Raw genomic sequence first — 12,778 nt, 5'->3', positions numbered from 1 at the left:
TAACATAATAAAATTGTGGTAGGTGAATATAAAATAGGGTGCACCGGGATCCTACTCTGTTGAAAGGTGGCCAACCCGTCTAGACAGAGACGAAACCGCCGGGACACCCGGAGGACAAAGTCCATAAACACTGAACTACCCCCTCTAAAAGGAGGGAAGGCAACGGTCCCCTAGGAGAGGGGGGAGAGAAGCCTAGCCACCAACCTAGCGAGAGGGGGAGCTTGGGGGAGGATCACGTGATACGGAGCAGCAGGGCTACCAACTGACGATCCCCAAACACTACCAAAACAGATCATACGGAGTAATAAGCACAAATATTCATTATAAAAGTAATAGCGTTGAAAAATATATGAATATACACATAAAAATTTAGGGCAAGGCATGCAACATAATAAATAAATCCCAAAGGACAGCAACCTGATGGCTTAAATAATAAAAATTGCCGCCCAATAACGAAGGTCGGCAAGCCATCTACGATACGTAACTGATATCGGCCCTAAATATGAACCACAAGGGTTCTAAACGCTAAATAATGAATATCCACAATAAAACATATAAAAATTTAATTAATAATAAAAATAATACACTTAGTAACACCGCGAGTGAAACTAAAAGCTCTCAAAACAGGAGTACCAACCGTAAGCGGAATCAAGCAAGATCGATATGATCGAAGAGAATAAACTCCTATAATTTAAATATTAAACGATCTAGATTGCTCAAAACACAGCAAAACATAGCTTGGTACTTAACTTAGACGGTGTCTCCTGGGAAACCGATGAAGAAGCCATAATCCAAGAAAAATAAGGCAAAACACGAGAGCACAAAAAAGCGGGTTACCATACAGGCGTGCTAAAAAGGAGTTGGGTTCTGAGCGGATGCAGAGTTGCTGGTGCCGAGTGAGGTTGAACGGCTCTCCTCTATTGGGGTCTTTGTCGTGGATGAATCTAAATAGTGCGGGACCTCTGGATTATACGCCCAATTTTATACCGACACCAATAGGTGAGCGAGCTAGTTAACCTAGCACTCCTTTACATTTTTTCTCTGGTATATTTAGCAGTAAATTACCTAAGAATAAGTGCTAATAGGAGCTTATTCACTGGCCGGCACAGGTTCAAGCCCAGAAATTGGATTATTGAAATATGAAGCTGGACAGCAAAGCAAAAAGCAATGCAGCATTGGTGAAAGGGGTACTAGAAACAACCTTTAGTTCTATATGTGATGTGCCAAATAAGGTATGTTGTGATTGGTACGCTAGATGTTTAAGAATAGGAATATACATTATTGTAGTTTTATCATATCTAAACTTCTGATCTTTTTTTTATACAGATATTGGATCTTCCAACACCCAGAACAGCATTAAGCTTGCTAGAATCATACGTTAGATTCTTTGCTGTTCGCTATATACCACGAACAAAGGAAAGAAGAAGAAGTGAGATGAAAGAAAGAGACAAAACTTTCCTTACGTAAGTGTGTGACTGTTTGTTCTTCAGAATATTACCACTGTTTATATTGATATAGTTTTCAGCCTAGATGAGTTCTTTAGTCAAGTACAGTCAGATCTAACCATTTTCAAGGGTTGGTTAACAGAAACACCAGGAAATGAGGGTAATATGCAAATAACTGCAGCACCCTTACTGAATCTCATAGACCCTCAATTTCCCTATATTGTACTGTATTGTATAAAAAGAAAAAACTTTAGTATTTCAGCCTTGAGAAAGAGACAAAAGCAATGTATACTGTATTAATCATAATTATATAAAACAAAATAAAGGAAAGCATTCACTACTATATAACACCGAATAGAACACAAAAAGCCATTATTACTCAAAGGCTGGGAAATTAATATTTTGTTTTATATAACTCATTACAGTTCTTTTAAGTGTTTTCAGTTAAAGTTAATTCACAATTATACAGGTATGAATACACCTCTTATGAAAATTCATTCAAGCATTGAGTTATATGAGACCTTGTCTCCATCGTTGCTCTCTTAGTAACTCCCATTCTGGATTGGAGTGTTTACCATCTCCCTCTGGTAGGACTTTTCAGGATTGGTTGCATGAGTAGTAGTTCCGCCAGTGATAGAAGACATGTACTTACTGATTAGTGAGCTTAGATTGTGTCAGTGAAGAAATGTCAGGTATCGGAAGGGGTTTCTTCTCAGATTTGTTTCTGCACTTCCTGCAGGATCAACTCTCATAGCTGACTGTTTGACAAAGGAAGTCTTTCTTTCATTCAACACTGTTAACCTAAGAGACGCGACTATGTTTACACAAAGACTTGCTACAATCCACCCTCACCCGATTTCTCTTTTACGTGAGAACTGCCATAATTTCTCCCATCACATGTATTTCCTACATCCTATGGTACTTGTTTGCTTTCAGCCCACTGTAATATTAATCTAAAGTAAAATATTTATATTGTAATTTCAATCTAAAGTACAATATGGCTACTGTAATTTCAATCTAGATTACAATATCGCTACTGTAATTTCAATCTAAAGTAAAACCTTGCTACTATAGCCCAATTCTAAAGTAAAAAAGTACACTGTAATTTCAATCTTATTAATCCTTTACAAATCTGTAAAATATCTTTACCTTAAAGTCTATAATTATTATTTTTGGGCTCAGCCATGTCATCCTGATAGAAGGTTCCTTTAGGCAGCTTTCTAAGGGATATTTAGCTACAGTGATACTCCCAGAGAATTAACCATAGGTCTCCAGAATTCTAACTCCTGGCGCTAGTATCCTTATTATATCTTTAAGGATATCGCATAAAATCAGGGGACGTATTTTTTTATATAACACCCCGAAAGGGAGCCGTTATCAAGGTACCCGATGGACCCCCTCCCTGTACTAATACGGCGCATCATTCCTTTTAAAAGTGGCATTTGAGCACGGTGTTCTCCCACGCTTCTCTCGGTGTTGTTACTTAATTCAAGGAATATTATCATGCAATCTCCAGCATCTTCATCCTCTGGAAAGTTGAGTATTTAATCTTTCCTGTATATAATTTTTAGCTCCCTTCTCACAGTTAAATTAACATAATTTAGGTGTGTTAAGTGGAGCACTGCCATCCCCAGAGGCGGCCATTTTAAGACCGCTGTCGCATGCCATAAATGCTTTATTTAGTTAGTAGTGTGACATTCCCAGTGTTAGCTATAGAGAAGTTCTAGCTAGTTAGGCAAAATTATACTAGTGAAGATAAGCTTTACACATGTAATATTTCCTCTTCCGAATAAACGTTTCTATCGTATACGATAGGGCCTCGGTGGTATTAGCGTAGCCGAGATTCGATATCCCCCGTTTAACCTCTAGTATCGTTTTTATTAATTCGGTCGGAGATATATATATAGGGAGGGGGTCCACCAGGTACCTTGATAACGGCTCCCCTTCGTTCGCCACTCTTCCCCCTCAAAGAGTAAAATCTATTCGGGGTGAAGATTGCTATGTGTCGTATCAAAAAATATGTCCCCTGATTTTATGCGATATCCTTAAAGATATATCAAGGATACTCGTGCCAGGAGTTAGAATTCTGGAGACCTCTGGTTAATTCTCTGGGAGTATCACTGTAGCTAAATATCTCTTAGAAAGCTGCCTAAAGGAACCTTCCATCAGGATGACATGGCTATCTCACCCAAAAATAGATTTTTCGCTTTGCTCAAAATCTGTTTATTCAGACCGATGACATTTTAATATCTGAATCTTAATCATCTCATTTTCTTTCTTCTCGTGTTTTTGTTCGAAACTGACATGACTATGAAAACAAACCTATTCTGCTATATATGTCTACTGCCTCCTCCTCAATCTTTTACTTCCCCATTCCCCTCCCACATCCCCCCTACCCTTCCACTCCCCACGCTATCTCATGCATGGCTGCCCCTCATTTGTTGCTCGTCTTTTCTTAATACCTGTTTCAATATCTAATCCTAGAGAGGGGAATGACCCCACCCTAGTTTCCTTCCATACACACCTGATGCCCTTCTCCCCCTCCAAATTAACAGGACCTCCTCCTTGGACGAACTCCTCCAATGGGAATCTCCTCCCAAGGAGTATATCTTCCCAGGATGATCCTCTCCATTGGGGTATACTTTCCTAAATCTCCTCCCACGGGGAAGGAGGTCTTCTCCCTTGCAGAGAGAGGCATGCTTTGTCGTCCTTAGCATGTTGCGCCTCCCCCTTCACCATTTTTAGTGATGCGAGGAGTGTCCAAGCTTTAGAAGTTTTTAATTCCAGTTACCCTTTAGTTTTAAAGATTTTAGAATGGCTTTTTATTATTGTACTGAGAGGTATAACAGTTCAATTTTGCTGGGTTCTGGCACACATAGGTGTGTTTGGAAATGAGGAGGCAGATTTACTGGCAAAGAATGCTGTACCTGAATTGCGACTAAGAAAGTATCCCATTTTTTGTGATGATTGTTTGCCCAACATTAAGAATTTGATTTCTAATAAATGGCAAAAGCATCGGTATGGTTAATTGAAAATAAGATGCAAGAAATAGCGAATTTTATATAACCTTGGAAGTATAACATGATGCCCCAAAAGTGAGAGACTACTCTTTGTCCTCTGCATTGGCCACACTCGGTTGTCACATGAATATCTGACATATCTGTTTTGACGTTGTTACTGTTTGTAGAATGATTTATTGTTAATTTGTTCTCATCATTTATTTATTTCCATACTTCATTTCCTCACTGGGCTATTTTTCCCTGTTGGAGCCCTTGGGTTTATAGCATCTTGCTTTTCTGACTAGGGTTGTAGCTTGGCTAATAATAATAATAATAATAATAATAATAATAATAATACTGGCCAATACCAGCCATATTGCGATGACTCTTTGGTACCCTTAACAGTAAGGTACAGTAGGGTCCCGAATTATGCGAGAATTTGGTCGATTAATGACCTCGTGTAAATGGAAAATCGCGAATTTCGAAACACACAACTAACAGAAATAATTCCATTGCGGCCATGGCAACCAGCAATTTGCCTATTCAAATGTGTTTACTACCCATTTCCAATACTTTCTTTGTACTATACTGTATTTCTTTATAATATCAAATTGTTCTTGTAAATAAATAAAACATTTAATATACTTTAAAGTTCTAATAACTTGAAAAATGGTTAAAATTACAACCAGGATAGGTGTAAACACCATATATTTCCCGTTATAACACAACCCAAAATACAGAGAAATTTTAATGTTTGTCATATCTATTGTATAATACAACTGGTGAATAGCAAAACCATCACTCTATAGAATAGCTTGTTGTATGATTGAAAATCCAGAATTATCAAAATAAAGGCGATTTTATATCATGCGTTTCCTAAACACGCTAAAAAGCACAATAGAAAACGACAACCAATGTTTTGTTTACGTTTATCTCTGATCACAACGAAGAAACAGACGCATTTATACATCTGTGTTTTTGAATTGACAGCAATTTTACCAAGTATAGATTATATGTTGAATTTGTTATTACCAATGTTCTAATTATTTTTTATTAGAACTTTCAAATAAATGGAATGAATGCCATTTATGAAATGTTTTTCTTTATGATGCCGCCTGAAACGGAAACCTTCCATTTGTTTACGCTCCATCTTCGATCATAATAAACAAACGAATGCATTAAACACACATGATCTAAGTCATAACTAATGATATTACAAACATTTAGTAAACATTATGTTATTACAAATATTTTACTTACCGTATCCATATAAATTCCTAAATTCGTAGCAAAGCTGGAAATTTTTTTTTCCTTATGCGTTTAATCCACAATAGCAAACTGCGCTAATGACAGAGTGATAACTTACGATAATTCTAAACTGTTACGAAAGATAATTGTCCTTTCCATATCCAAAATACTTTTCCTAACTTCAGTTATAAGTCAACTTGTACCCACCTCAATTATGGATCCATATGCAAAAAAAATAAAAGAAGAAAGTACTAGGCCTATTTTTAAAGTCACCGAACAATTAGGTTACCGCTATAACGTTCGATGTGAGAGAGAGAGAGAGAGAGAGAGAGAGAGAGAGGGGGGGGATGGTTTTAAAGTACTAAACAATAAATATGATAGGTTATAACACATTGGTGTTTATGTAATATTAACTGTATAGATGGTTTGAATAAGTTAAGAAATGGTGTAAACAATTCTTTGTTATTGTATTCGCGCGGAAGCTAGACATCAGCTGGTGTGATCACAGCCAAAAGTAAAACAAAAATAAGTTAGCAATACTCGATTTTTAAAACACACCCGAAATTTAACAACATAAGTACATACATGTTTTATTATAGCGCAATTGACATTTAAAGAGTAAAAATTTTCTGGAATAGAATGGTATTTCCTAAAAAATAGTGGTTTGCGGACGAAATCGGTTACCGTATTTTAAGCTATGATTGAAATGGATGTATACACGGTATAATTTTTTCGTTTTGTATTTAATTGACACTTCAAGAAAACCGATTTTGGTTTCTTCATCTATTTGTAAGTATTGTATAACGAGAGAGAGAGAGAGAGAGAGAGAGAGAGAGAGAGAGAGAGAGAGAGAGAGAGAGAGAATCAGCTGTTGTAATTCAATGTCGTGTTTTTGTTTCGTGTACCCCCTGAAGCGAGGAATTGATCGCCACAACTAACAATATTCATGTTAATTTCATTCTTAAACTCAAGTTGCCATATGTGAACTATGGTTTTATTTCTTACGGAGAGAGAGAGAGAGAGAGAGAGAGAGAGAGAGAGAGAGAGAGAGAGAGAGAGAGAGAGAGAGAGAGATTTCTGCCATCAAATCTCTCTCTCTCTCTCTCTCTCTAGATTTTATTTTACCGTCTACTCTACAAAACCAATGTTTGCAAATCAAATGTATACTGTTTAAAATATGACAAAATATTGACGACTCGTTACCGAAGTTTAGGCTATTCACTGCCGATAAACGAACCCAGTCTACTCGTGAAAACCTTGAACGCCCAGAGGGAAAAATAAGGCTTTTAAATATACTGTACTAAACAAAAATAATGCTTTAATATACCATCATTAAAACTACCATTACAATTATCGTAAGGTTGGAGAAAGATAAAGATTGCCGAGAACGTAACCACATTTCTGTTTACATTTTGTCAGCTGGACTCGCACAGTTAACAGTTGATTTCATTGTTGATGTGGAATTTTATCCTTAAATAGGCTATTCATTATGAAATTATGTTAATGAAATGTAATGTTAATATTGTTTTGTAACATTTATTATAAATCACCGTATTTAGGGCAACCAATATACTTAAAAAGAAATAGATTTGATACATTTTGTAGTGCTAGACTCGCGAACTTTGAACAGCCTTGCAGATACAGAAAATTTATTTTTGAAAAATAGCGATCGCGGAAAAGGGGAATCGTGTAATTCGAACACGCTTAATTCGGGACCCTACTGTATTTGTTAACCGAATGCCAAAATAAAGTATTGAAAAAATAGATATCTGTTTGAGGCTCAAGCTAAGGATGGCAGGTTCATCCTCGCCAAGATTCGTGGAAATGGTGTATTTTACCATGCTAGTGGTTTTTTTTAGCTTTACTCCAGAAGCAGGTCCTCGGAAAGCTATTTAACTTTTAAAATGACATTACTTTTATAGTTTTAATTGAATATTCTTTTATTCTTTATTTATAATAAATAATATCGGTGTCAATGGCCTTAAATGTCAGGATGCCAGAAAACCTCAAATCAATCAATTCAGTCCGCTGAACCTTGATGCTTCTAAAAACAGCTGATATCTTAACTGCATAGTTTTTTGTTATTATTTTGCAAATCAGTAAGAAGAGGTTCATTTTCCATTTATTAGAGTTTGTAATGTTACTTCATTAGATAAAAAGGTTTGGGGTTAGCTCTAATCCTGCTGATTACTGCTCTATTTCCATAACTCCCAAATCTAAAGTTTTTAACATCTTGGCAAAACGTCTAAATAGGTATGCTTATGGTATACATCTGTTCCCTAGCTCGCAATTTAGGTTGCAGTATGTGATGCCCCTCTTATATTTTTCAATTCTTTACAGAAATCCCTTGATTGTAGTCAGGATGTTTGTATTGTTGGTCTTGATATTAACCACTTTGCTACAAGGATCAAAACATGCCTGGTGATACAGACGATGATGTCCAGATATGTCATTTACAAATATAAACAATACGAAAGTTAAAATTATGTGCATATTCATATATCCTACAGAAGTGTATAGCACATAGTCATATATCACTCAGTTCACTCGGGAAATTTCACTAAAAAGTCTCCTCCTCTCCCTGATATTAGTCCCTCCTCCTTTCTTCACCCAACCAACAAAGACTTTAGGATTCTTGCTTTTATTTTTGATTGTCCAAGAGCTAGTTTAGTCTGGGATCTTTACATCTTGTGTCCAACTGAAATACTTGTGATTCTTGTCCTTATTCATGGTTATGTTTGTTCTATGTACATATTGATTTTATTATCATTCTTATTAATTTACTTTTTAAGTATGATGTTTCTTTATTATTACCATTAATCCTTATGCTGTCTGGAGACATTGAGCGAAAACCGTGACCAGTATGTCCTAGATTTCGTCAATGTCGTCTACTGTGTTGCAAATATTCAAGACCTTACTGTTGCATCCAGACCGTATGATATTCTTTTGTGCTCAGAAACTTTGGTTTCTAATATGAGGCACTCATCTGAGCTCATTGTAACTGGTTTTAATAAGCCAATAATTTTGAAACGTGATGCCATTCCAAGGGCCAGGGGAACGGCGGTGTATATTAGGACTGAGTACCCTGCGTCTCTTGAGTCCTGCTATGCATGTGGATGCCATGCAATTCGGGTAATAAAAGAGAAAAAGAGGTCATTTGAAGAATGGCTGCAGGGTAATAGAGTATAGAAGCGTGAAAGCTATAGAGAGAAAAATGTGGAAGTAAAACGTAGGGTAGCTGAGGCAAAGAGGGTGGCTGACTGGAGGTAGGGTCAAGGATTGGGATATAGGTATGAACAGAATAAATAGTTTTGGAAAGAAGTGAATAGAATAAGGAATGGTAGCTCGAGAAATGAAGAGACAGTGAAAGAGGCAAATTTAAGGTAGTTGAAAGGAGATGAGGAATGAAAAGGAGTGTTTAATATTTTGAAAGGTTGCTGAATGTTGAAGATAATAAGGTGGGGCCACATATAATTGCTGTTGCAAGTGTTAAGCTGCCAGTGATGGGAGATGAGAATGAGAGAGAGAGTTTATAAGTAAGGAAGGGAAGATAGCTCTAGATGAAACAAGAACAGGAAAAGCACTGGGTATGAATGGTATGAGGGCTGAGATGTTAAAGGAAGTGGGTGTGACTGTACTAGAATGATTGGTGAGATTGTTTAATATGTTTCATGTTGTCTGTTGTACCATTGGACTGCATATGTGCATGTATTGTTTCCCTATAAAAAGGTAAGAGAGATGTGCATGAGTGCTGTAATTCTAGGGATATTAGTTTGTTGAGTGTGGTTGGAAAACTGTATGGTGGGGGTTGATTGATAGTATTAAGGATCGAACAGAGCATGCAGTCTTAGAAGTGCAGGTTGGTTTTCGAAAAGGTGGAGGATGGATGGATCAGATTGTTACAGTTAGGTAGATATGCAAGAAATATTTAGCTGAAGGTAAAGAGGTGTATGTTGCATTTATGGATCTGGAGAAAGCTTATGATAGAGTTGATATGGAAGCGATGTGAAATATTATAAGGCTATATGGAAATAATGCAAGATTGTTGCAAGCAGTGAAGCGTTTATAACTAAGTAGTAAAATGTGTGTTAGGATAGGAAATAAAGTGACTGAGCGGTTTCCAGTGAGAGTGGGGCCGAGATAGAAATATGTGATGTCACCATAGTTAGTCAATTTTTTTGTTGATGGAGATGTAAGAGAGGTGAATGCTCGAGTGCTTGGTTGAGGATTGAAACTGACAGATGAGAGTGATTATGAGTGGGAGGTGAATCAGTTGTTTACAGATGATACTGCATTGCTTCCAATCTCGGAGGAGAAACTTTGTCAATTAGTGACAGAGTTTGGAAGGGTGTGTGACAGAATGAAGTTTAGAGTTAATGTCATTAAGAGTAAGGTTATGAGATATATGAAAAGGGAGGTTGGTGCCAGATTGAATTTCCTGCTGAATTTAAAGTTACTTGAGGAAGTAGATCAGTTTAAGTACAGTACTTGGGTTTTGTTGTTGCTGCAAATGGTGGAGTGGAAGATGATGTATGTCAGAGAGTGAATGAAGAGGTCAAGTTTTGGGGTCATTTAAGGTAGTGGTAAAGAATACTGTAGAGGGTTAGTAATGAATGTAAAGAGAGTTCTGTATGAGAGTGATTGTACCAACTGTGGTGTATGGATCAGAGTTTTTTCTCTTTCGCTCATGGATGGCAGAGGCAAGGAATAGTGACATTGCCCTAGAAAGCAGGAAAATGCCCTAGAGACTGACCATATATACATACGATAAGTGCCTAAGCCCCCTCTCCATCCAAGCAGGGACCAGGGAGGACCAGGCATCAGCTATTGATGACACAGTAGGTAGACCTGTAGGCTCCCCCAACCCCTAATCCTTAGCTCACAAGGATGGTGAGGTTGCAGCCCCTAAAGGAACTAACGAGTTTGAGCAGGACTCAAACCCCAGTCAGGCGATCACCAGTCAGGGACAATACCGCATAGGCCACCACAATCCTATACCATTGAGAGGGACGTAGAGACAGAAGTTGAATGTTCTAGATGAATTGTCTGAGGAGTATGGCTGGTGTATCTTGATTAGATAGGTTTAGGAACAAAGTAGTGAGGGTGAGAACGGGTGTAAGAAATGAATTGGCATCTAGAGTGGATATGAATGTGTTAAGGTGGTTTTGCCATGTAAAGAATGGAAAATGGCCATCAGCTGAAGAAGGTGATGAATGCAAGAGTTGATGGGAGAAGTACTAGAGGAAGGTCAAGATTTGGGTGGATGGATTAAGAGAAGAAAGCTCTAAGTGGTTGGAGGTTAGATGTGAGAGGCAAAAAAATAGTAAACTGTTGTAGTAATAATAATACTGTATGCTTTTATGTAAAATATCTGTTCAATTTCTTTATACATACATACATACATACATATACCAAGGTACCTCCCCCAATTTTGGGGGGGTAGCCAACGTCAAACAAATAAAAAAAAAGGGGACCTTTCCTCTCTATGCTTCTCCCAGCCTGACGAGGGGCTCAACCAAGTTCGGCTGGTACTGCTAGGGTGCCACAGCCCACAATCCCCCGTTATCCACCACAGATGAAGGTTCATAACGCTGAGTCCCCTACTGGTGCTACCTCCGTGGTCATCCAAAGCGACCGGAGGAAGCAGCAGGGCCTATCGGAACTGCGTCACAATCGCTCGCCATTCATTCCTATTTCTAGTACGGTCTCTTGCCTCTCTCACATCTATCCTTCTATAACCCAAAGCTTTCTTAACTCCATCCATCCACCCAAACCTTGGCCTTCCTCTTGTACTTCCATCAACTCTTGCATTCATCATCTTCTTTAGCGGACAGCCATTTTCCATTCTCTCAACATGGCCAAACCACCTCAATACATTCATATCCACTCTAGCCGCTAACTCATTTCTTACGCCCGTTCTCACCCTCACTACTTCGTTCCTAACACTATCTACTCGAGATACACCAGCCACACTCCTCAGACACTTCATCTCAAACACACTCAATTTCTGTGTCTCCTTTACTTTCATTCCCCTGACTTTCTCATGCAGAACTCTCTTTACATTCATGCCCAACCCTCTATTCTTTACCACTCCCTTCAATGCCCCCATCACTTTGCATCCTTCATTCACTCCCTGACATACATCTGCTTCCACTCCACCATTTGCTGCAACAATAGACCCCAAGTACTTAAACTGATCAACCTCCTCAAGTAACTCTCCATTCAACATGACATTCAACCTCGCACCACCTTCCCTTCTCGTACATCTCTTAATCTTACTCTTACTCACATTAACTCTCAACTTCCTTCTCTCACATACCCTTCCAAATTCTGTCACTAATCGGCTAAGCTTCTCTTCTGCGTCCGCAACCAGTACTGTATCATCCGCAAACAACAACTAATTTACCTCCCATTCGTGATCATTCTCGTCTGTTTCAATCTTTGTCCAAGAACTCGAGCATTTCTTGATATTGAAATTTAAATTCATTCTCAGATACATTTATAGTTGCCTTGTTAATATGACCAAGTGTGGTGTGTTTAATGTTCAACTTAACATTTTCAGTTTATGATAATCTTAAATAAAACCAACACTATATGTAAAGGTTTGGATACAAATTTGAAAGTTTTTTAATTGTCCAATTAAATTAGGAATATGTAATTTATTCGGTAAACTGTTGTACTAATTTTTGTATCTATGATATAAAGAATTAGGTGACCGGTTTGGCAATGAAGTGAAAATAACATTATAGCATTTATTTTCCAATTTTCCAAAGATTTCTTTTATTATCTTTTCTCTTGCTGTCATACTCTGTCTCAGTAGTATTTCTTTTCTTTACACTCCCTTTTGTATTCCATCTTTTGTTTTCTTTACTTATTGCTACGATACTGTATTCCTTTCCCATTCTTTTGGTTCATTCTAGTCCATTTTGTTATATCAATTCATTCTTGTCAGTATTACCAATCACTAGTTCTTGATTTACTTTTAAGAAATTTTTTTTTCTGATTCTAAACAAATGAAAAAAATTCCTGATTCTCCTTGAGATCCTACCCTTTCTTCTACAGTAGTTGTAATCAGTATTTCCTCAA

General features: G+C 37.5%; 1 protein-coding gene across 5 annotated transcripts in view; it reads left to right on the top strand.

Annotated features, from left to right (window-relative positions):
• Positions 1–12,778, top strand: part of msl-3 (male-specific lethal 3) — a 267,550-nt gene that overhangs the window by 131,413 nt on the left and 123,359 nt on the right. For all 5 annotated transcript variants that reach the window (XM_068353489.1, XM_068353492.1, XM_068353491.1 and 2 more), the window contains one exon: positions 1,327–1,463. In XM_068353489.1, the coding sequence (XP_068209590.1) occupies positions 1,327–1,463 (137 nt within the window). The remainder of the gene's footprint in view (positions 1–1,326; positions 1,464–12,778) is intronic.

This window comes from Palaemon carinicauda, chromosome 30 (assembly GCF_036898095.1).
Source record: "Palaemon carinicauda isolate YSFRI2023 chromosome 30, ASM3689809v2, whole genome shotgun sequence".
NCBI classification, from domain to species: domain Eukaryota; kingdom Metazoa; phylum Arthropoda; class Malacostraca; order Decapoda; family Palaemonidae; genus Palaemon; species Palaemon carinicauda.
Note: the sequence above shows the minus strand (reverse complement) of the source record. Positions and strands in the feature narration are given on the sequence as shown.